The 22,478-nt window shown below is 45.6% G+C and overlaps 2 protein-coding genes and 1 long non-coding RNA gene across 9 annotated transcripts in view; 2 read left to right on the forward strand and 1 right to left on the reverse strand.

The window, feature by feature from the left end:
- SLC5A11 (solute carrier family 5 member 11) overlaps positions 1-11,584 on the forward strand; it is a 27,174-nt gene extending 15,590 nt beyond the window's left edge. For 5 of the 6 annotated variants that reach the window (XM_083473976.1, XM_083473974.1, XM_083473975.1 and 2 more), the window contains 10 exons: positions 970-1,075; positions 2,049-2,129; positions 3,775-3,980; positions 6,284-6,419; positions 7,241-7,348; positions 7,926-8,076; positions 8,336-8,504; positions 9,536-9,751; positions 10,158-10,329; positions 10,466-11,582. In XM_083473976.1, the coding sequence (XP_083330102.1) occupies positions 970-1,075; positions 2,049-2,129; positions 3,775-3,980; positions 6,284-6,419; positions 7,241-7,348; positions 7,926-8,076; positions 8,336-8,504; positions 9,536-9,751; positions 10,158-10,329; positions 10,466-10,686 (1,566 nt within the window). In that variant the 3' untranslated portion in view covers positions 10,687-11,582. Of the gene's footprint in view, positions 1-969; positions 1,076-2,048; positions 2,130-3,774; positions 3,981-6,283; positions 6,420-7,240; positions 7,349-7,925; positions 8,077-8,335; positions 8,505-9,535; positions 9,752-10,157; positions 10,330-10,465 lie in introns of all 6 variants that reach the window. The other variant, XM_083473971.1, reaches the window with a different exon arrangement.
- On the reverse strand, positions 3,978-16,356 carry LOC310692778. The gene is made up of 4 exons (XR_014518894.1): positions 16,242-16,356; positions 10,172-10,311; positions 6,213-8,482; positions 3,978-4,765 (listed from the first exon to the last, which is right to left on the reverse strand). It is a non-coding gene; the product is annotated as an uncharacterized lncRNA (long non-coding RNA).
- TEX47 (testis expressed 47) lies at positions 15,811-22,382 on the forward strand. Of its 2 annotated transcripts, none has more exons than XM_083474031.1 (7): positions 15,811-15,918; positions 16,364-16,433; positions 17,466-17,569; positions 18,711-18,775; positions 19,213-19,408; positions 20,691-20,850; positions 22,196-22,382. In XM_083474031.1, exons 1-7 carry the CDS (start codon positions 15,838-15,840, stop codon positions 22,231-22,233), a joined length of 714 nt encoding a protein of 237 aa, XP_083330157.1. In that variant the 5' UTR covers positions 15,811-15,837; the 3' UTR covers positions 22,234-22,382. The 2 variants fall into 2 exon arrangements, with proteins under 2 accessions (XP_083330157.1, XP_083330158.1); XM_083474032.1 differs by having other exon boundaries at positions 19,267-19,408.
- Positions 22,383-22,478: the final 96 nt, after the last annotated feature.

The following is a 22,478-nucleotide window of genomic DNA, read 5'->3' on the forward strand; positions in this document are numbered from 1 at the left end:
TAGGCTCATGGTGTCTTCCGTTTAATCACACACATCACCTAGAGTTGGCCTGCAGCAACAGAGGCAGCCCTGCCAGTTAACTTCAACAGCATTCAGGGCAAACAAAACCTCCCTTTTTGGCCATGGAGTGTGCATGAGAGCCAGTGTGGTGTAGTGGTTAGAATGTCGGACTAGGACCTGGGAGACCAGGGTTCAAATCCCCACTTGGCCAAAAAGCTCACTGCCTTGGGCCACTCACCGGCTCTCTCAGCCCAATCTACCTAACAAGGTTGTTTGGGGGATTAAATGGGGAAAGGGAGAAGCATGCATATGTTGCCTCGAGTTCCTTGGAGGAAAAGATAGAGTAGAAATTCAGGAAATAAATAAATTCTCCTGTTTGCAATTCAAGAGAATGTCAAATTAAAGAGGGACTTGGCGGTGGTAGGGTGGGGTAAATCCCACCATGCTTTTCTATTAGCCTAGATTGGGGGCTACCCCCAACTCCCCACAGACTGCTACTGCTGCTCTCCAGCACCTGTTGAGTTTCCTGCTCCCAAGGAATGACTGAACCATTGTTCCAGCTCTTCCTCTTCCAAACAAGCTTCTCCTTTGTCCAAAAGAGCTGAACAGAGCTTGGCTGTCCGTACAGGGGGTGGGGGTGGGGGTCCTTCAGCTGTTGGGCACAATGGAGCTGAGAGCATTTATTGGTCTACTTGAGGTGCCTCCAGTATTCTGCGGGAGTGGATCAAAGCCCTCTGCCACCCTCTAGTGCAACACACACATTTTGAAAAAGAATCAGGGTTTTTTTGCCATTTGGAAAGTGCACTGAAAAATGTGGGATGAGTGAATGGTTAATAGGGAGACGTGTAAACATCCCACAAACAAATCAAGATGAATGGAGGAGGAATCCTCATGGTCAAGTAGATCCAAAAGACCAGTCAGAGTCTAACCTCAGTGTCCTCATACCTGTCTGGATTTTGTCTCCTCCAGGTTGACATGTATGCTGGGGCCCTCTTCATCCAGCAGGCCTTGCACTGGGATCTCTACGTGGCTGTCATTGGGCTGCTGGTTATCACAGCCATTTACACTGTGGCAGGTAAGTCTGAGCAGAGAGAGAGAGAGAGAGCTCTGTCCTTATCTCTTTATTCAACCTCTAGGAGTAGATATATCCGTCCCCGCCTAGCAGGGTTTGTTTGTTTATTGCATTTCTATCCCACTTTCCCCCATGAGCTTAAAGTAGCACCCATAGTTCTCCCCTTCCTCATTTAATTCTCACAACAACCCTGTGAGGTAGATCAGGCTGAAAGGCAGTGACTGCCCTGTGAGGTCATCCAGGGAACTTCATGACTGAGTGGGGATTTGATCTGTGGTCTGTCCCAAGCCCTAGCCTGACATTAACCACTAGGTCACGCTGACTGTCCAAGACATCTTGCTGCCTCTGATAGTGGAATAGGTACCCATCGTGGCTAGTAGCCATTTATAGCCTTATCCTTGATGAAGTTGTCTAATCCTCATTTAATGCCATCCAAGTTGTTGCTGACCACTGCATCTTGTGGGGTGGAGTTCCATAGTTCCAACAGTGCATTGTGTGAAGATGTCCTTCCTTTTTCTGCCCTGAACCTCCCAACGTTGAGCCTCACAGAATCACAGTGTTGTAGAGTCGGAAGGGAACCAAAGGGTCCAAGCCCTGTAAAGAAGCTGATTGGATTGGCTATTGGGTCTTATTTTGATATTGGCAATGGGGCAGTGTGTTCCTGAGGACAGGACTACCCTAGAGGGCACAGGGCAAGCCGGCCTCCAACACCTCCCAGTTGCTCCTTGCCTGCTCCAGCTTCTGCTGCCTGAGGTGACTTTCACTCTGCCTAATGGTAGGACCAGCTCTGCTTTTTAGCAGTTATCTCATGGTGGTAATCCACCCGGAATGGGACTAGGGTCAGCCACCATTTGACTGCCCTGTGCAAGCAACTGGGCAGATGAGGCTTGACTAATGCAAGTCCAAATCTTTTGGTCAAGCTAATGTCCAGACCAAGTTCCAAGCACAGGTCTTGCTTCTTCTGTTCCCTCTGTAGGTGGCCTGGCAGCTGTGATATACACCGACGCCCTGCAGACAGTCATCATGCTAGCTGGGGCGCTGACGCTGATGGGCTTCAGTAAGTATCCTAGAACCTCAGAACCACAGAACTGGAACGGACCACAAGGGTCATCTCATCCAACCCCCTGCAATGCAGGAATCTTTTGCCCAACACGGGGCACAAACCCATGACACTAGGATGAACAGTTGTCTTATGCTTTACTAGCTGAGCTCTCTTGTGGATGGGGTTTGGGGTTTGCCCTCTGAGATGTGATGCCAAGTTTCGCACGCAGGAGAAAGCTGTAGATGTCCCCTTCATTCATTGCTCCCTGACTTTGCTCATACCTCCGTGAGTGGCTGTAGCGCAGCACCTAAGCATGTGATCCAGGACATCTCTGGGTTGAGTCTGGCCTCAGGCTCACGCAGGCCAACTCCTGGTCTGCAATATAGGCATAATAATAATAATAATGATAATTCATTGCCCACTCTTCACCCTAAGGTCTCAGGGCACATTACAGGATTAAAATAAAATATTAAAACACTGTTTGAAAATCAGTTTAAAACAACTTGCAATGAGGTGGGTCCTATGATATGCATCTCCATTGTCAAAAGCTTGGGTAAAGAGGTACGTCTGCAGCATTCACCAGAAGCTATACAATGAAGGTGCCAGGTGCACCTCTGTGAGGAGGGAGAGCCACAGCTTAGGGGCTGCCACAAAGAAGACCCTGTCTGTCAGGAAAAAGCAGCAATGCAAAAGCCAGCTGCAGGTGGCTGGAAAGCAAAACAGGATGTTGTGGTCTGCAACTGTACTAGTGGAGAAAGGGGGCAGTCCTTTCTCTGTTCTGAGCACCGGATGTTAGCTCAGAGTGTCATCTGACCTGTACTGGAAGTACAGGGGCGGAGTCGTGACTCTTCTGCTGGAGTCTGGAGGGTACAGACAGGTTTTCTCTGTACTGCTGAACGACAGGAATAAAAGACATGTAAAAGGACTCCTGTCTGTCTCTTTTCCCCTCCCTGGGGGGGAATGCGGGGAGGGAGAGGAGGAGGAGGGTGTGTTCTCCTCACGTCTGAGGAGAATCGCCGATTTATGACCTTGCCTGCCGGGAGACGCAGACGGAAGGTCAGCAAGGATCCCAGCCGAATGCCTGGGAGTGAGGCCAGTTACCCGTGACCTCGGCTGGAATCCTGACACTGTCCTGGGCCACCACCACCCCAACTTTCTGAGAACCCCTGAAAGGGTCTCTAGCATCCACCTATTTTAAGACTTGCCATAAGCAGACACTCGCAGAGGTCCAGAGATGCCCAAGTTATTTCTAGTCTTTGAGGTCCCTAGTCAAAAATAAAAAGATCATATAATCAGCTGATATGAGAGCACCCCTTCATCACGATCTTACGTTGCTCCATCAGAACCAATATTTTTAACAATGTTTATGAATGTTTTAAACTCTCTTAAGGTGACAAGATCTATAACAGTTAACAAAAAAGTTCTGTCTTCTACCAAATCACCTCTCCTCCTTGCTTAAATCTGCAGCTCTAAGCTGAGAAAGCGTGCCACATCCTTGGGCTCATGTGTATCAAGACATGTTACCTCACAATGGAGAATTCTTCCCTAAATCCCATTGTTTGAACTTAGCGGTTTCCCAAAACACCACAGCAGACCCATGCAAAGCAAATGCTGAGCACCGGCAGGAAATCTGAACATCGTTTGCTCTTCAACTTTCCAGGTTTTTCCAAAGTTGGAGGGCTGGAAGACTTGCAGAACAGATACTTCCAAGCCATTGCGAGCAACCGCAATGGCAACAACAGCTGCGGTTTACCCAGGGATGACGCTTTCCACATCTTCCGGGATCCTGTCACCTCTGACCTTCCCTGGCCGGGAGTGCTGGTTGGAATGACCATCCCCTCGCTGTGGTACTGGTGCACAGACCAGGTTGTTGTTCTTGTTGTTCTTGTTGTTTTTATCGTTGTTATTAATATACCACCCTTCAGATGAAGATCACAGGGCTGTTCACAACATAAAAATACAAAATGAGAACACAAAATACACACTAAAACAAAAACAAACCAATAACCCCTCTCCCACAAACACAATTAAAAGGGTATATAATGTTCACCAGGGCTTCTAAAATCCATTTTTGTTGTCCTGCCATTAGTCCCCACACTAAAGTAAAGGTAAAGGGACCCCTGACCATTAGGTCCAGTCATGGCCAACTCTGGGGTGGCGGCGCTCATCTCGCTTTATTGGCTGAGGGAGCCGGCGTACAGCTTGTGGGTCATGTGGCCAGCATGACTAAGCCGCTTCTGGCGAACCAGAGCAGCACACAGAAATGCCGTTTACCTTTCCTCCAGAGTGGTACCTATTTATCTACTTGCACTTTGACATGCTTTCGAACTCTTAGGTTGGCAGGAGCAGGGACCGAGCAACGGGAGCTCACCCCGTCACAGGGATTTGAACTGCCAACCTTCTGATTGGCAAGTCTTAGGCTCTGTGGTTTAATCCACAGCGCCACCCGCGGCCCACAGTCCCCACGCTACAGGGTTATAATTTAAAAGTTCATGAACATCTGAAAATGCCAAGGATTTTGCCAATGCAAAATTGATGTGAGTAACAACTTCATACCAAAAGGAATATATCACTGGACAGGCACTGATCATATGCCTCAAAGAAGCATCCTGAACCCAACACCTCCATCATTATAACTCCAGGGCAGACACCTGTCTGACAATACGAGGAACATAATTAATATTCTAGAAAAATTACAAGTGAATATTAATAGTAAAGCAGTTTTGATATTTGTGGACGCGGAGAAAGCCTTTGACAATATCTCTTGGAGTTTTATGAAGAAGAATTTGCAGGGGATGGGGTTGGTCAAGGGTTTAGTAATGGTATAGGTGCAATTTATTCAGAACAAAAGGCTAAATTAATTGTGAATAATGTTGTGATGGAAGAATTTAAGATAGAGAAAGGAACACGACAAGGTTGCCCAATCTCTCCATTGCTTTTTATATCGGTCCTGGAGGTTCTTTTAAATATGTTAGATCCTAAAATTAAGAATCTATAGAATGTATAACTTGCTGTTGAAATGGAATATTCAGGATGAAACGGTGAAATCTGCTATGATTAAATGGGCACAAGATGTTGGACATAATATTATGATGGCTGACTGGGAACAGTTGTGGACCACAGGTATGAAGTTCACGGCATGTAATGCCTTAAGAGAGAATATAATGAAAATGATATATAGGTGGTACATGACACCAGTCAAGCTTGCAAAAATCTACCATTTGCCCGATAATAAATGTTGGAAATGTAAAGAGACTGAAGGTACATTCTTTCACCTTTGGTGGACATGCCCAAGGATTAAGACTTTCTGGGAGATGATCTATAATGAAATGAAAAAGGTATTTAAATATACCTTTCTGAAGAAACCAGAGGCCTTTCTCCTGGGCATGGTTGGCCAATCGGTGCCAAAGAAGGATAGAACTTTCTTTATGTATGCCACAACAGCAGCAAGAATACTTATTGCAAAGTATTGGAAGACACAAGATTTACCCACCCGGGAAGAATGGCAGATGAAGGTGATGGACTACATGGAATTGGCAGATATGACTAGCAGAATCCGAGACCAGGGAGAAGAGTTGGTGGAGGAAGATTGGAAGAAATTTAAAGACTATTTACAGAAACATTGCAAAATTAATGAATGTTAGAAGGATGATGGAATGATGTTATGTGGCTTTAGCAGAAATGTTATAAAGAATTTGGGAAAAACTGACTGTTAATTGGTGAAAGGAGGGAAAGTAAAATTACATTATATTAAGATAAATTACAGGACAAAAATTTGAAAAGATGGAAAGGATTTGCTGAAACAGATAATCGAACTAGAATACAAAAAAGGGAGGTGTGAGGAGGTCAAGGAAATAAGCTAATGAAAGACAAGTTATGGGAAGATGTGTTGTATTTTTCTTGTTTGCTTTTTTAATGAATTTTATTTCTTCTTGTTTTTTCTTTTTTTCTTTTTTCTTATTCTTGTTTTTTCTTTATTGTGATGTGTTGTATTGTTTTTGTTTAAAAATGTGTTTTTTGCTTTTTCTTTTTGTAACCTTTGAAACGTTAATAAATATTATTTAAATATATATATATATAAAACTCCAGAGAAGCCACTGCCTGCCTTTGCATCTCTCAGGTGGTCTTAGAAGGGCCTGTTCCAAACTGTCTCCTTCCTTACATTGCAGGTCATTGTTCAAAGATCTTTGGCAGCCAAGAACCTGTCTCATGCCAAAGGGGGAGCCTTGCTGGCCTCCTACTTGAAAATCCTGCCCTTGTTTATGATGGTTCTGCCTGGCATGATCAGCCGCATCCTCTTTCCAGGTAAGAAGGAAGAATAAGATGTCTCCTGATGCTGCAGAGTGTAGTGAATCATAGAGTTAGAAGGGACCAACCCACCAAGGGTCATCTCAGGAGTCATAGCTAAAGAATCCTTGAAAAATTGCTGTCCAACTTCTGCTTAAAAACCTCAAATGAAGGCCATGTTCTGAGGTTGTCTGTTCCACTGCTGAACAGCTCTTACTGCCAGAAAGTTCTTACTAATGTTCTTCTTTCTTGTCATTTGAATCCATTGGTTTGAGCGGTGAGAACGTTGGACTCAGTGGGTGACCTCGAAGCCAGTCATTAAATCTCTCAGCCTAACCTACCTCGCAGGGTGGTTGTGAGGATTAATTGAGGAGGGGAAGAGCCATGTAGGCTGCCTTGAGCTCCTGGGGGGTGGGGGGAGAGATGGGATATCAATGCAATGAATAAATGCAATACAGCTTTCTAAGAGGAAATATATTTTGGTCAGCATGTGTTGAGGGGGAAGGATTTGGAGCAGGGATCAAAGCTCTTATCTTCCTTCCTTAAATTTTTTTACCCTGAGTATTTCCAAACTGCCAGCACATTCCCAAAATAAAATGTGCCATAAAACCATCAAAACATCATAAAGTCGTAAGATGCAGTACCAACAACCAAACCAAATTAAATTGGTTTTCTGAAATAGACTTGTTTTCAGTAGGTGACAAAATATTAGAATCTGCCTCTTGACTACAGATGATTTGCAAACAGTTCCCCATCCATTTTTACACCCTTGGCTTTGCACACCCCCCCCACTCTCTCACAGCTATTTACAACAAGTTTAAATTACATTTTCATCACAGATCTCGTGGCTTGTGCTGATCCAAACACCTGCAAAACGATCTGTGGCAACCCATCTGGATGTTCTGATATTGCATACCCCAAATTGGTCATTGAACTTTTGCCAATTGGTAAGGAGGAAGGAAGGGTGGGGGCTTCTCAGCAACCCAAAGAGAGATGCTCAGAGATGCAGGTGGATAGAAATTTAGCTGTAGGTGAGAGACCAACAGCACTTTCGGATGGTAACAAATAAGGTCCAAGATGCGCAAGGACAATGGGTGGTGCTCATTGGAACTAGTGGGGAAGAAGGCAGGGAGGCCAACAGTAGGTGGCACCAGAGCCAATGACAGGCAGAGCGAACTAATTTTCATGTTGTCCTCATTCTTCTCCCTGCCATGTTTGGCTGCCACCGTGGCTCAGTAAACAACAGAGTTATTTGCAAAGGTTTTTTGGGTGGCCCTGGGGCATGGCATGAGCTTATCTCTGAAGACCAGTTGTCAGGTACCACAAATGGGGAGAGTGTTGCTATTAAACCCAGATCCCCCTTGCTGGCTTCCCAGAAGAGGTGTCTGAAGACCATGACCTGGATGGACCCCCTTTGGCTTTGACCCAGCTGCTGCAGGGCTTTACTTATATTAGGAGAGAGGTGAGCACTCTGCTTGGTCCAGGGCACCCCTCGTGAGTGGTGGGCTCTCCTTTGGATTCCAGGACTCAGAGGTCTGATGATGTCCGTGATGATTGCAGCACTGATGTCCTCCCTGACTTCCATCTTCAACAGCGCAAGCACCATTTTCACCATGGATCTCTGGCGAAATATCAGGCCCCTGTCTTCGGAGTGGGAGCTCATGATCGTCGGCAGGTAAGGTGCCCCATGTGCAAGGTGGTGCACACCCAACAAGAGTCCCAGAAGATCCCAGGGTAGACTTCCAATAGTTAGGTCACAGAATTTTAGGGCTGGAAGGGACCCCAAAGGTCCCTAGTCCATCCCCCTGCAATGCAGGAATCACAGCTAATTCACACTTGGATACAGCCTTTTATGTTTCAGGACTTACTCTTTCCTTGCCATTAGAAATTGGTAGCAAAACAAAGAGATAACGAGGCCTTTCTCCTTGATTCAGGGTCTTTGTCCTGCTCCTTGTAGTCATTTCCATCTTATGGATTCCGCTGGTCCAGGCCAGCCAGGGGGGACAGCTCTTCATTTACATCCAGACCATCAGTTCCTACCTACAACCTCCTGTGGCCGTGGTCTTCATCCTGGGCTGCTTCTGGAAGAGAACAAATGAAAAGGTGAGTGAGATGCAGGTTCTTCTGGAGGCCCTGAACGATGGCGGTTGTGAGCTGCGTTATTTGCAAAGTTTTTTGGGTGGCCCTGGTGTATGGCATGAGTGTGTCTCTAAAGACCAGTTGTCAGGTACCAAAAATGGGGAGAACATCTTCTGATGCAAATCATTCTAATATTTTTATTTGGGTTCCAAGTATCATTATATTTACCCGTACACAATCTGTGTCTCAAAGCAATCCATTCCTATGTTGCAAGAGTTGTCATATCTTCTATCCATTGATCAAAAGGCGCCAAAGGATTGTTTCAAATTTCAAAAGATTGTTGTGCTTTGGTTTGTGGATTGTTTTGAGATGGCCGAATTCAGCAGATGTGCCCTAAAATGGGAATTAAACCAAATTTCGACTTGACTGAAACCAGAGGCCTTTCTCTTGGGCATTGTCGGCCAATTGGTGACAAAGAAAGATAGAACTTTTTTTATGTATGCCACAACAGCAGCAAGAATACTCATCGCAAAGTATTGGAAGACACAAGATTTACCCACTGTGGAAGAATGGCAGATGAAAGTGATGGACTATATGACATTGGCCGAGATGACAGGCAGAATCCGTGACCAACGAAAAGAGACGGTGGAAGAGGAGTGGAAAAAATTTAAAAGCTACCTTAAGGACTACTATAAACTTAATGAATGCTAAAATGTTGTGGTTCCCAGAAGCAAAAGGGTACAGGGATATAAGGTTAGACTATAAAAGAGGACTAAGATGATAGAGATTGGAAAGTAACAATTGGGAGTTGCTAGTTCAATTATGGACATTGGGATGCAGAGAGGGGGGGTATGGGGAAGTCCAAGAAAAGAGGTTTATGAAAATATGTTTGAAATTATACGTGTATGTTTGTCTTTTTTAATGTTTGTTTGTTTTTCTTAAAAATGTTGTAAAACCAATAAAAATTTTATAAAAAAAAACAACAACAAATTTCGACTTGACTGTGGTGTAGATGCCTCTTCTTGTTCCAACATGGGATTCTTCCTTCCTCCCAGGGGGCATTCTGTGGCCTTTTGATCGGGATGGGAATGGGCCTGATCCGAATGGTGCTGGATTTTGTCTACCCACTGCCACGGTGCGATGAGGCAGACGGCCGTCCAGCAGTTGTGAAATACGTCCACTACCTCTACTTCTCCATGATTCTGAGTCTGGCTACGCTGCTTGTGGTGGTGACTGTTAGTCTCCTGACAGAGCCTCCTTCAAAGGAAAGGGTGCGTAATTCCAGCAGGCATTGCCAGCTCTCGTTTCTGAACCCATCTTCTTGGGTGCTTTAAAGCCCAATCAGATTAGAGCAGCTCTGAAACATGGAGCAAATTAGGTGACACCCAGGGTGGATCTACACATGGAGGGGTGGGACGGACACTTTAAATAAGTCAGAAATTAGATCGTTATACTGTAGTAAAAGGGAAAATAATCCCTATGGAAAACCGCGTTTCAGAATTTCCTGCTCTCTGGCGCCATCTGGTGTTGCATGTTTAAAGTGTGATCAAATCACTGTTTCTTTACTAATGTAGCTGAGTCCCCACGCTGTCCCTTTAAAACACTTCTATGCCGCTTCATCAACCACAGATAATCCTGCGGTCTGTAGTTTGTTAAAGGTGCCTTTTGTCCCAACAGATCACCCGCCTCACCTGGTTCACCCGCAAGGATGCTCAGGTAGAGAAGGATGTCCTTCCACAAGCTCCCAGAAGCCCTGCTGTGCCTCTCCCTGCCAACAGTGTCCATGAGGCTGGTCCTCCTTCTCCAGTGCAGTTTGAGATCAGTGATGGCCCTGAAAACAAGCAAAATGGTAAAACTTATCAGTGACCCACAGAGGACAGAGTTCAGTTAGTAGAGCATGAGACACTTAATCTCAGGGTCATGGGTCCCTTTCCCATGTCCATGAGCCTGACCACTGATTTACGGCTAACTTGTCTCCTCTTTAGGTTCCCTGGACTGTAAGAAGACCTCCAAACTCACAAGGCTGTTTTTGTGGATCTGTGGGATGGAGAGCAGGAATCCGGACACTCCAAAATCTGCTTTAGAATTGAAAAGTGAAACCGCCATGGCTTCCACGAAGGAAGCACCTTTTGTGAAGCACATCCTCAATGTCAACCTGATAGTCTGCTTAAGCGCAGGCGTCTTCCTCTGGGCTTACTTTGCGTAGCATCGAGCCTCATCGATTCAAAGGACGCTGTTCAGCGCCAAGCAGATGGGCATTGCTATAGGAAGGACTAAGGCGAATGATAACACTTAATAATGACCCTGTACCAGACACTGTGTGTTTTTAAAATTCTCAAGGAAAGGAAAAAGGGCCTGAATGTTTGCAGATGGACTTGAAGAATTCGCAGTAGGAGAAATCCAGAGCCTCTCCAATGTAACCGGGTCCCAGGCGGTGATTTTGGGGGCAAAGACCAAAAGCAGGTTTGCTTGGCACAGTTATTATTTAAACAAGTGAGACACCATTCTTTTGCCACACATTTCCTGACAGTCGCATGACCCCACATGCGGCAAGTCTCTTTTGTGGCTCTGGGGGTTGTAGCCAGCTAAGTTCTACTCAGAGTAAACCCATTGAAATTAGCAAACAATAGATAGGACTATGGAACTAACCATTCCCTAGGAGGCAGTGAGGGCCACCAACCTAGATGGTTTTGTAAGAGAATTAGATAATTTCATGGAGAGCTATTAATATCTACTAGCCAAGAAGGTTCTGAAGCAATGCTTCTGAATCCCAGCTGCTGGAAACCACAGGAAGGGAGAGTGAACTTCTGCTCAAATCCCACTTTGGGGTTTTGGTTGACCCTTGTGAGAACAGGATGCTGACCGGATCCAGCAGGCTCTTCTTAAAGGTAAAGGTAAAGGGGCCCCTGACCATTAGGTCCGGTCGTGGCCGACGCTGGGGTTGCGGTGCTCATCTCGCTTTATTGGCCGAGGGAGCCAGCGTACAGCTTCCGGGTCATGTGGCCAGTATGACTAAGCCGCTTCTGGCGAACCAGAGCAGCGCATGGAAACGCTGTTTACTTTCCCTCCGGAGCAGTACCTATTTATCTACTTGCACTTTGACGTGCTTTCGAACTGCTAGGTGGGCAGGAGCAGGGACCAAGCAATGGGAGCTCACCCCATTGCGGGGATTCGAATCACCGACCTTCTGATCAGCAAGTCCTAGGCTCTAGGCACAGCGCCACCCGTGTCCCGGACAGGCTCTTCTTAGTTTCTTACATTAATATCACTCACTATTCCCTTGGGTCTGTTCTGAGTAGGACTAGCATTGGATACAACACGGGGTCTTTAATAAAGCCTTTGCCGACCTGGTGCCCTCTAGATGTTTCGGACTTCAAATCCCATGTGGCTGTGCTGTCTAGGGCTGATGTGAGTTGTAGTCCAAAGTGTCTAGAGCTCTCCAGGTGAGCAAAGCCTGCTTTAATGCTACAATGTTTAGCTATGGGCACCCATGCCATGGTGATGCTCTCATACCAGAACCGTGCTCATGCGCTGGCTCCTCCAGAGGAGCTCACAACCTCTTTGGTCCTCCCCAATCCTCTTAGCTCAGTGTGGCACAAACCATCGTTAAGGCAGAGAGTTCTTAACCATAGATCCAGGTTCAGGCAACATGCTAAGCCATGGGTAGGCAATGTAAGGCCCGGGGGCCAGATCCGGCCCAATCGCCTTCTAAATCTGGCCCGCGGACAGTCCAGGAATCAGTGTGTTTTTACATGAGTAGAATGTGTCCTTTTATTTAAAATGCATCTCTGGGTTATTTGTGGGGCACAGGAATTCGTTTATTCCCCCCCCCCCAAATATAGTCCGGCCCCCCACAAGGTCTGAAGGACAGTGGACCGGCCCCCTGCTCAAAAAGTTTGCTGACCCCTGCTAAGCCAACTTTGGCTTAGCTGCCATACTGAGCAAAAAAGGACTGGGAAGAACAAAGCGGCTGTAATCTTCTCCTTCCTGGGAGATGTACTTTGGCTTAGTGTTACACACAAAAGTTGCCACAGTGAACAAGTATTTTTGATTGTCCTGAGCCTACTGTAGTTCAGGGTGGCTGACTTCCCTCCATAGCTTGAACCATGACAGCTTAACAGGCATACAGTTTATCGGAAACATTGGAAGCTACCTGATATTGATTCAGACCTTTGGTCCATTGAGCTCAGTATTGCCCACACTGACCAGCAACAACTGTCCAGGGTTTCAGTCCCGAGTCTCTCCCAGCCCTACCTGGAGATGCCAGGGATTAAACTGGGGACCTTCTGCGTGCAATGCAGGTATACTATGCACTGAGCTAAAGCCCTTCCGTCTCCATTAGTAGGATAGGCACGTCTTAAGGTTTTCATTACAGGTAGGTAGCCGTGTTGGTCTGCCATAGTTGAAACAAAACAAAAAAAATCCTTCCAGTTGCACCTTAGAGACCAGCTAAGTTTGTCACTGGTATCAGCTTTCGTGTGCATGAAGAAGATGGAGAAGTGTGCATGCACACGAAAGCTCATACCAGTAACTAACTTAGTTGGTCTCTAAGGTGCTACTGGAATGAATTTTTTTTATTAAGGTTTTCAGTCACTACAAGAACAACCTGTTACGTTCTGTCTAATCTCCTGCAGATATACATCCCAGGCATTCTCGATTTACAAACATATATTTCAGTGGTGTCATATAATGCCAATTTTGTGTTAAAAGCTAATATTACGGGCTGATAAAAAATAGCATTCTCTTGAAAAAGAAGTGAACATGCATTGCAGGGGGTTGGATTACAGAACCCTTGGGTGCCCCTTCCAACTCTACAGGTCTGCGATTCTATGAAAGGTTCTTTAGCAGGGTGCTAAGTGTAACAATGAAGGAAAAGGTAGCAAAACGAACTTTTCTAGAGTGCAGGAAGACTGCATAACCTCCCAGAAACATCTGTGGACATAGCTAGGAAGGAGAACGAGTTGCTTGTTGAAATGGCCAATGCATTTGTGAGATTTTCAATGGGAGAGTGTTTTGACGGTGTCCCTTTTACTGTACAAAATAATGCAGAGAGTATTTTTATGGAGTATTTTATGAACTGCGTCATGTTTTTCATGGACTTGTAAAAACAAAAACAAATCAATGCGTGTGTTTTTATTTATTCTTCTGAATGGAGTCAGGCATCGGTGCAAGGATGCCTCGATATGTCTGAGCTGGCTTCAGTTTTCTTCATCATGAAATAACCAGTCTAACCCAGCGGCCTCTTCATACCAGCTCCAGGGTGATGTGGGAAATTTGCATGTGATGCCCAGGGAAATGTGTGCAGATCCTATCCTTGTCTTTGGAGAACCTAGGAAAGTTAAATGTGATGCTGATAATATTTGAAGCTCGACTATGTGATTTTAGCGTAGTGCAGCCCAAATTGTCTTTCCTCAGACAATGAGTGTCTTTATAACAGCTGCCTTAACTGCACAGAAGAAATTCAGCACTGAAAATAGACTAGGCTCAACCTTGGTTGGCAATAAATGTCTTTAGATAACCTGGTTTAGATATACTTGCTTCTTTCTGAGTTTTGGGAAGGCTCCTTTCCAAGAAGTAGTCTTGATATTTATTTATTTCTAAAGGGAAAAAACCCCCAAGATACATTCCCATACCACAAACAAAGACTAGGTTTGCCTCCAGACAGCCTGTTTAATCAGCATCCAACCTGATTTGTTTGCAGAGAAATTAGACTGTCCAGCGGGAGTCTCCATCCTGATTTGTTTCTGGGGAGATTAGGTGTCAGTTTCGTCAAGCAAGTGTTTTAATGAATAAAAACAAATAAAATTATCCCACACTTTCCAGTGCACTTTTCCATCTCTTTTCTGTCTGTTCTTTTGAATCGAAGCATTGTTGGCTTGTTGTTTCTATGGCAGCACACCTGTACTTGGCCAAATGTTTAGTCATGTAAAAATAAGCTTTAAGTTATGTTAAAGGGCCTTTAACTTAACAAAAGAGACTGGTTTGACCACTCCATAATAAGAACATAAGAAGAGCCTGCTGGACCAGGTCAATGGCCCATTGAATCCAGCATTTGGGTCTCACAGTGGCCAACCAGATGCCCCAGTGCGAAATCCACAAGCAGAACTCCAGCACAAGAGCCCTCTTCTCTGTTGCGATTTCTGGCAACTGGTATTCAGAAGCATTGCTTCCTCCAACTGTGGAGGCAGAGCCAAGCCATCGTGGCCAGCAGCCCTTGATACCCTTCTCTTCCATAAACTTGTCTAATCCTCTTTCAAAACCATCCAAGATGGCGGCCACCACTGCCTCCTGAAGGAGCGAGTTCCATTGTTCAACTACGCACTGTGGGAAGAAGTCCTTCCTTTTATGTGATAGCTCAGTCAGTAGAGCCCGAGACTCTTAATCTCAGGGTTGTGGGTTTGAGCCCCATGTTGGACAAAAGATTCCTGCATTGCGGGGGTTGGACTAGATGACCCGCATGCTCCCTTCCAACTCTATGATTCTATGTGTCTTGGATCTTCCAACATTCAGCTTCATTAGATGCCCATGAATTCCTAGTTGTTATGAAAGAGAGAAAATATTTTCTCCCCATTTTCTCCACGCCATGCCATGCAGTTCCTTCTGCTGCAAGATCCTATCTTACAGATGTAAAACTGCAGGTTTGGTTATTTATGTCTTTATGTATGCTACTATTGTGGCCCATGTTTTGTTAACCCAAAAATGGAAAACGAAAGGGGTCTCAACCAAAAAAGAATGGCAACCTAAGTTGACAGAACCTCGGGTTACATACACTTCAGGTTATATACGCTTCAGGTTACAGATTCCGCTAACCCAGAAATAGTACCTCGGGTTAAGAACTTTGCTTCAGGATAAGAACAGAAATCATGCTCCGGTGGCGTGGCGGCAGCAAGATGCCCCATTAGCTAAAGTGGTGCTTCAGGTTAAGAACCATTTCAGGTTAAGAACGGACCTCTGGAACGAATTAAATATGTAACTAGAGGTACCACTGTACTGAATGGCATAGCTTTTGTAAAATATGCAGGGATATAAGATATGTAAAATGAACCATGGAAAGAGAAGAAGGGAAGTCATTGATATCTTAAGGATGCAAAATGAGTATCTCAAATTGTAAAACAGAAAACTTAATAAAAATTATATACAAAAAAATAAAAATAAAACTGCAGGCTTGGAGGAGATCCAAAGATGGCCTCCCCTCAATCCTATATATTTGCTTATTTTCTTTTGGGTAGAGCAGGTTCAAAGCATAGATTCGTACATCCTCAGAACACAGGCTGGCAACAGAGCTGACTTTCTAGGGGAGGCCATTCCCTCACGCGTCAGTTACCTCTTGAGTTCCGGAACTGCCATCTTGGGCAAAATGGCCAACATACTGGCCAACATTGTGGCGAGGAGCACCCTCCTCAGTGCTCTGGAGGAGAAGAGGCGCCAACAGATGAAGGTGTGAGGGGAAATTTGGGTGGCGGTGAAAGGTTCTCCTCAACACAAGGCCACGCTTCCACCTCAATGCCTCTGCACAGGGTCTCCTCAACGTTCCTCCATTCTTGCTGCTCTACAACTGCAGACCAGCTCCTCATCCTTTTCCATATCATGGCTTCTCAAGTTGCCTCACTCTGCCCTCTACACATGTAGTGTAGGCTTCGCCCTGCCATTCTGAACCTCTTCATAGTCCCAAAGGGTAGTCATGTGTCCTAGGCCTGAGCTTTATTGGCTTCTTTGAATAAAGTATGAACTTCACTGACACAGGCTATTTTATTTACTAACCTACTTCTGGCTCCAGCTCTCAACAGCGTAAGATTCAATCGCCATTCCTGTAAAATGGGCCCAAGACGCAGGCAAATAGCTACTAACAGAACCTTTTGTGTTCTCCCTCCCTCCTACCCCAGAAATTCCTGCTCCATCGGCTGTTCTTTGTCGCGCTGTTGCAAGAAAATGCGGAGAGTGCAGACGTCACAGGTATGGGAGCTACCCTCTCACACGGACTTTCGGGAGGCAAGGCATTGGCTGTGAGCCTCTTCCAGTGCTGGAAAAACAGCCTCAGAGATGAACTGGGCTGCAGAACTTCCACAGGGCTTTTCTGTGGCAGGAGTGGGGAATCCTTTTCAGCATGAGGGCTGCATTCCCTTATGGCAACCTTTCAAAGGCCACATACCAGGGCTGGCAGGGCCAGAGGCAGAGGTGCGTGAGGCAGCCCTCTTGGTAGTTCCTCTGCCCTCAGAGGCTCATGGGGTGGGGGTGGGGCGCTTTGAGGCTGGGACAGGGCCTTCTCTTAGGTGGCCCCTGAGCTGTGGAGCTCCCTTATCACAGCGGTGTGCCTGGCTCCTTATCTGGAGGATGATGAAGATGCATCCTCTTTACCCCAGCCTTTTGACACTTGAGGCGTATATTTTTTGGACCTACCTTATTTATATGATTGTAAGTGAGTGAAAACTCTTTTTGTTGTTGTGTTTTAATGCTGCAATCTAGCCTGGGACCTTAGGGGGAATGGCAGGTAAATGACAACAACAACAACTACTACTACTACTACTAATAACAATAATAAATAATAAACATTAGCTTTGTACAGCAGGCCAGTCTCTATACACAGTCTCACATGCACCCAGTGTTTTTTTTCCTGGCAGTACTCAAGGCAGTACCAGCATCTCTCTTTCTAGAAGAAAAACACTGCACACATCTCTCTCTCTCATTCATAAGAGGCATTATGGAAGTTCAGATACACTTTCCAGCCAGGCAAAAATACTCATGGAGGGTGAGAGGCAGGGCCAGGGAGTGGGTAGCTGTGGCTGGAGAAAGGATATGATTTGGGAAGAATGGTGAGGGCCAGATACCAAAATCCAGAGGGCCACATCTACTTGGTTCATGCACAGTCTTCGAAGGGGTGTGGCTCCATGGGTATGGCCATGACCTGTTTGGGTCCATTACGCTTGGGCAATGGTTTTTCCAGTGGATCTCTCAGTTGGTCTCCTTTCACTCCCTCCTCTTCATAAGCATACCATGAGCAACTTTTCCAGAGGATTTCCAAGGTCCACCTAGGGGAGTCCCCCTCAGGCATCCTCCTCATCTACTCTCACTGTCTTCTGCACATTTTAGAGGTGAGTCAGATCTACCAGGTTCAAGCCAAGAGACCCCTCTTTCTAAAAGAGTGCACGTTAATCACAAATCCCAGAGAAATCCCACATGCAACTGAATGTCTGCACATATTTACTTGTAACGATGACTTGATTTGCTCAATGGGATTTATATTCAGGTAAGTGGCCACCGGAGGGCAGTTGGGTTCTGCAAAAGGCTGCTTTGCGTTTTGGAAGCAATTTATTGATCGTTTCACCTGACTGGTTTGCACCAAGTTTGTGGGCAGTTTTAGACAACACTGGCTGCTTATTGTGCATTCATTCTGATTTGTTTGTGAGGAAGTTAGATGTGGTTGCATCAAGTAATTATAATACCAAACTTCCCAGTGCCTTTCAATTTCCTTACTGAAAACTCTCCAGTCTTTGGGAAAAGTGGCTTTATTTTGCAAGTGCCTGACCAACTTCAGCTGTGAAAGCTGAGTTTGTCGATAGGCAGTTGAATCCCACCTGAAAACAGGGAGTCTGGAAATGCCTGGAGCTGAGTATTTGACTTAAAAACATCCATCAAACCCAAAATTTAGAAACAATGTCAAAACTCCCATTTTGCCTCTCATGCTACTCTATTCCTGTCCTCCATAACAGAGGATATCAGACCCCAGAGTGATTGAGCATTTATGCCTCCCCCACTCCCTGCTCCCTTTGAAATCTGCCCAGGCTCCAAGATCTTCAGGAAAGGCCCTTCTCTCCATCCTACCACCCTCACAGACAAGTTTAGTGGGGACGCATGAGAGGGCCTTTTTTGTGGCTGCTCCCAGACTTTGGAACTCCCTTCCTAGAGAAGCCAGACTGGCTCCCTCCTTGCTGTTCTTCCACTGGCAGGTGAAAACCTTTCTATTCCAACAATCCTTTAGGGAGCTGGTGATGTAATGTTTTTACTGTTGTTATTCACATTTTTAATAGATTTGGGTTTCTTTATATTGTTTCATTTGTATTACTGTTCAATTAATTACTTTTTAATGATGGTCTTTTCTATGCAATTAGCTTTTCTATTTTATCTGTGTTTTGCATTTTTATCTGCAAGCTGTCTTGAGTCCTTGTCTGGGAAAAAGGAAATAGTAGTAGTAGTAGCAGTAATAATAATAATAATAATAATAATAATTTGTAGGCATCCAGTGGCACACTCTACCATATCCTTATGGACTTGGCAGCTGTTGAAAATCAAGACTCAAAGTAAGTGATTGGAAACTTGTTCAGGGGAGACTGATGGGGGCTGGTCCATTAGGGTGAACGGAGCACAGTCCCACCAACCTCATTCTTCCTTCATAGAAGCATAGAATTGTAGAGTTGGAGAAGGGACCCAAGGGTCATCTAGTCCAACCCCCTGGAGTGCAGACCCCACTCGCCTGCTATTCTCTTACTTACAGTCTCAGAGGATGGCCCTGCCCATCAACTTCCTCCTTCTTAGTGCGCAGGCAGAAAATTGCTTGCAAAGATATCTATATTTTTCAAAGCTGCATGCAAAAATGTGGTTACTAGGAGAAATTCGCACCAAAACCCAGGATATGTGGGAAACTGAATTTAAGATTGGATTGGAAGAATCAGAAAGGGAGAGAAACGAAAAGCTGACGGATCTGTCCATCCATCACTACCCCCACCCCTACCCCCAGTGCTTTAATACAGGACGTTAAGATATTAGCAATGTCTCACAACATCCCGACCAGACTCTTCAACCAGTGGTACGCCACAGCAGTAGAAGTCCCAGTAACTCTCGAAGACGTTACACAGACCCAGACAACAGAAGAAGTGATCACAGAATGCCTTACCCTCAACCTGAAACTGGGAGTTTATCTTGCGACTCTCAAGGTAAGGAAGTATGCACGTACGAAGAGCCTGCTGGATCAGGCCAATGGTCCGTCTAGTCAAAGGTTACCAGATGTCCCCGTTTCCTGGGGACAGTCCCCGGATTTACAAATCAGTTCCCATACAAAATCTATTGAAGTTGAAACGTGTACCCGGAGTCATTGAAAAAAATCTGGTAACCTTAGTCTAGTCTAGCATCCTGTTCTTGCAGTGGCTGAACGGTTCCTTGTGGAAGCCAGCAAGCAAGACCCAGGCACAAGAGCGCTCTCCGCTCCTGTGGTTTCCAGCAACTGATATTCAGAAGCACTACTGCATCTGACCATGGTGGGAGAGCACAGCCATTGTGGCTAGTAGCCATCAATGGCTCTCCCCCATGTATGTGTCTGATCCTCTTTTAAAACTATCCAAGTGTGTGACCACCTCTGTCTCATGTGGCACTGAGTCCCCGTTTAACTAGGTGCTGTGTGTGCAAGAAATTAATTTTATCCATCCCGAGTCTTCAAACGCTCAGCTTCACTGGATGTCTATGAGTTCTAGGTAAGGTGAGTGTGTTGAACCTCATCATATTAGCTGCATCTCGTTGGCCCCGATTGCCCCAAAGCTATCAAGAGTTGATTCCCCAGACGCTATGCTTGCATACCAGGAAAATAAAGCTATTAATTCCAACTGGTGCCTTTCTTTGTCTTTGAGTGGAGAGCACATGTGGGCTTTCATTTGGGGCTTCTTGCTGTGAGAACAGGATGCTGACCCAGCAGCCAGGCTCTTCTGATGTTCGAGGGATCGTAGAATCATGGAATTGGAAGGGACTGCGGGGGTCATCTAGTCCAACCCCCTACAATACATGAATCTTTTGGCCAACATGCAGTTCAAACCCACAACCCTAAGATTAAGAGTCTGACATCTGTTTTGGAAGGCTATGGGGGGGGGGGGAGTTTCAGCCTGATCTGCTTCAGTTAGCTTGCTTTTATTTCTTTTCCTTGATCTGTTATGGTATTTTTAATGTATACTTTTTATTTTGCACATAACAATATGTATCAAGAGAATAATAACTAAGAAAGCTAATACTGATCTCTTGCTTTAAATCCCACTGTTTTTAAGTTCTTGCTTTCTCGTTAGGTTGCTTATGTTACATGATTAAAAACAAACCAGCCAACCCTTAATAAGCTGACTTGGGAACATTTGTTAAGGAAGAAAAGGTGAGCCAAGTATTTCCAGTTGCAGAAGGAAAACTAATCACTGCAATACTCTTTATTGGCAATGTGTTTCCTCCCCGTGGACATCAAAGGTGGGCAATAAAGGCCTCAGCGATTGTCTCCACACGGTCGTGCCGGAACTTCTGATGCCAGCAGAAACCATCCAGTATTTGTGCAAGGCTAAGGAGTGCCTCAGTCCAGAGGAGTTTCTGAAGATATACAACAATCCTTTGCAGCCTAAAATGGATTCAGGTACGCTGCCTTCTGCCACCCTTCCCACCGATAGGCACCATTCTCCAGTATGTGAGAATCATGGGTGGGTGGGGGTACAAAATGAAAATCCTGGAGGAAAGGAGCAACCATGTTTGTTAGGTCAGGGGTGGGGAACCTTTATTTAATGATTTGATTTATATCCTACCAGGAGTGGGGGACCTTGACTGACTGATTGTATTTATATCCCCCCAAGGAGCTCAACAACCCTGTGAGGTAGGTTAGGCTGAGAGGCAGTGACTGGCCCAAAGTCACCCAGTGAGCTTCATGGCCGAGTGGGGATTTAAACCCTGGTCTCCAACACTCTAACCGCTAGACCACACTGCCTTTTTCAGGTGAAGGGCTGCATGCCAGTGTTGGATGGGGGCAGAAGCAAAGGTGGGCAGAGCAGTGCATGAGACTATTTTTTAAAAAAAAAAAACAGCAGGCTACAATTTAGCCATGCATATATCATGCACCTGCCCAGAGGGGCTCTCCTAGCTCATTAAAGGAAGTTGAAGTGCAACTCTGGAGGGATGTCCAATTTACCATTCTCTTACCTTCACACCTGCTTGTTGTCCCCCATCATGGATTCCATGGTAGCAGACTGGTGGTTCCCAGAGGTCTCCCTTCTGGGCAGTGACCAGACCTAAACCTGCTTAACCTCAGCAAATGGGTGGGTCTCCTGTGCCTGGAGACCCTGGAACCACCAAACTAGTGGTACCTGCCTTTGAGGGGAAGATCTGCTCGTCCATCCTGCATCTGAGAACAGCAGTGGCTACTTGCCATGACGGCTACTTTATGCCAGTGCCAGATTAAATCCTGTGGAGGCCCCAGGGCAGTAGAAATCTCGCCCCCCACCCCGCTCTAATGGGATAACACTGAACTAAGAAAACTTGATTGTAATTTTCTTTCAAGATCAAATCAATATTTCTTATTTTGATTCATTGTCGCGGGGTCCCAAGAGGCATGGAGCCCACAGGCCAGTGCTGACTCTGCCTATATGGTAATCCGGCGCTGCTTTCTGCCTGCACTGTTGGAGCTTTTTTGCCTCTGAACGCCAGTTGTTGAGAACTACAAGTAGGAAGAGGGTTCTTGAATTAAGGTCCTGCTTGAAGGTTTCCCACAGGGATTTGTTGGCCACTGTGAAAACAGGGTGCTGGGCTAGATGTGCCCCTGGCCTGATCAAGCTGCCAGGCTCCTCTTACATTCTTATTTATAACAGTTCTATACTATTATTGTCCAAAGGCAGGAAAACATCAGCTCCTGAGAGGGCCTGGTGTACGGGGATTTGCAAGGGCTGTTAATGATCTGACACTGCCTATAATTTCCTCCTTCTTCCTTGCAGAATGTGTGTGGCCTACTCCTACTCATATGATTTCATGAAACCTTCCAAACTGCCAGCGTTTTCATGGGTAGCAATTCAAGGGTGCTGTTAACTTGTAGAATTGGCTAGGAATGCCAACGTCCATTAAACCTCCTTCCAGCACACAGGGTCAAGGGTCAAGGCAGCAATAAACGTGTTAGCGAAGCCAGGTGTTGCCTACAGTTTCGGTGTCCATTTATAAACATAGGGACTGTAAACGAAATTCAACAAGGTGTGTGTTTTCTGAGTGGCTGCACTCTCTAAA

The sequence above is a fragment of the Podarcis liolepis genome, assembly GCF_965112155.1.
Source record: "Podarcis liolepis genome assembly, chromosome: 14".
NCBI classification, from domain to species: domain Eukaryota; kingdom Metazoa; phylum Chordata; class Lepidosauria; order Squamata; family Lacertidae; genus Podarcis; species Podarcis liolepis.

What these genes read in the sequence shown, in the direction of transcription:
- TEX47 (XM_083474031.1), top strand. Translation starts at nt 15,838, where the DNA reads ATGGCCAACATACTGGCCAACATTGTGGCGAGGAGCACCCTCCTCAGT. An exon ending in AGAGGCGCCAACAGATGAAG is followed by an intron (nt 15,919 to 16,363) that starts GTGTGAGGGGAA and finishes CTCCTACCCCAG; the next exon opens with AAATTCCTGCTCCATCGGCT. An exon ending in GCAGCCTAAAATGGATTCAG is followed by an intron (nt 20,851 to 22,195) that starts GTACGCTGCCTT and finishes TCTTCCTTGCAG; the next exon opens with AATGTGTGTGGCCTACTCCT.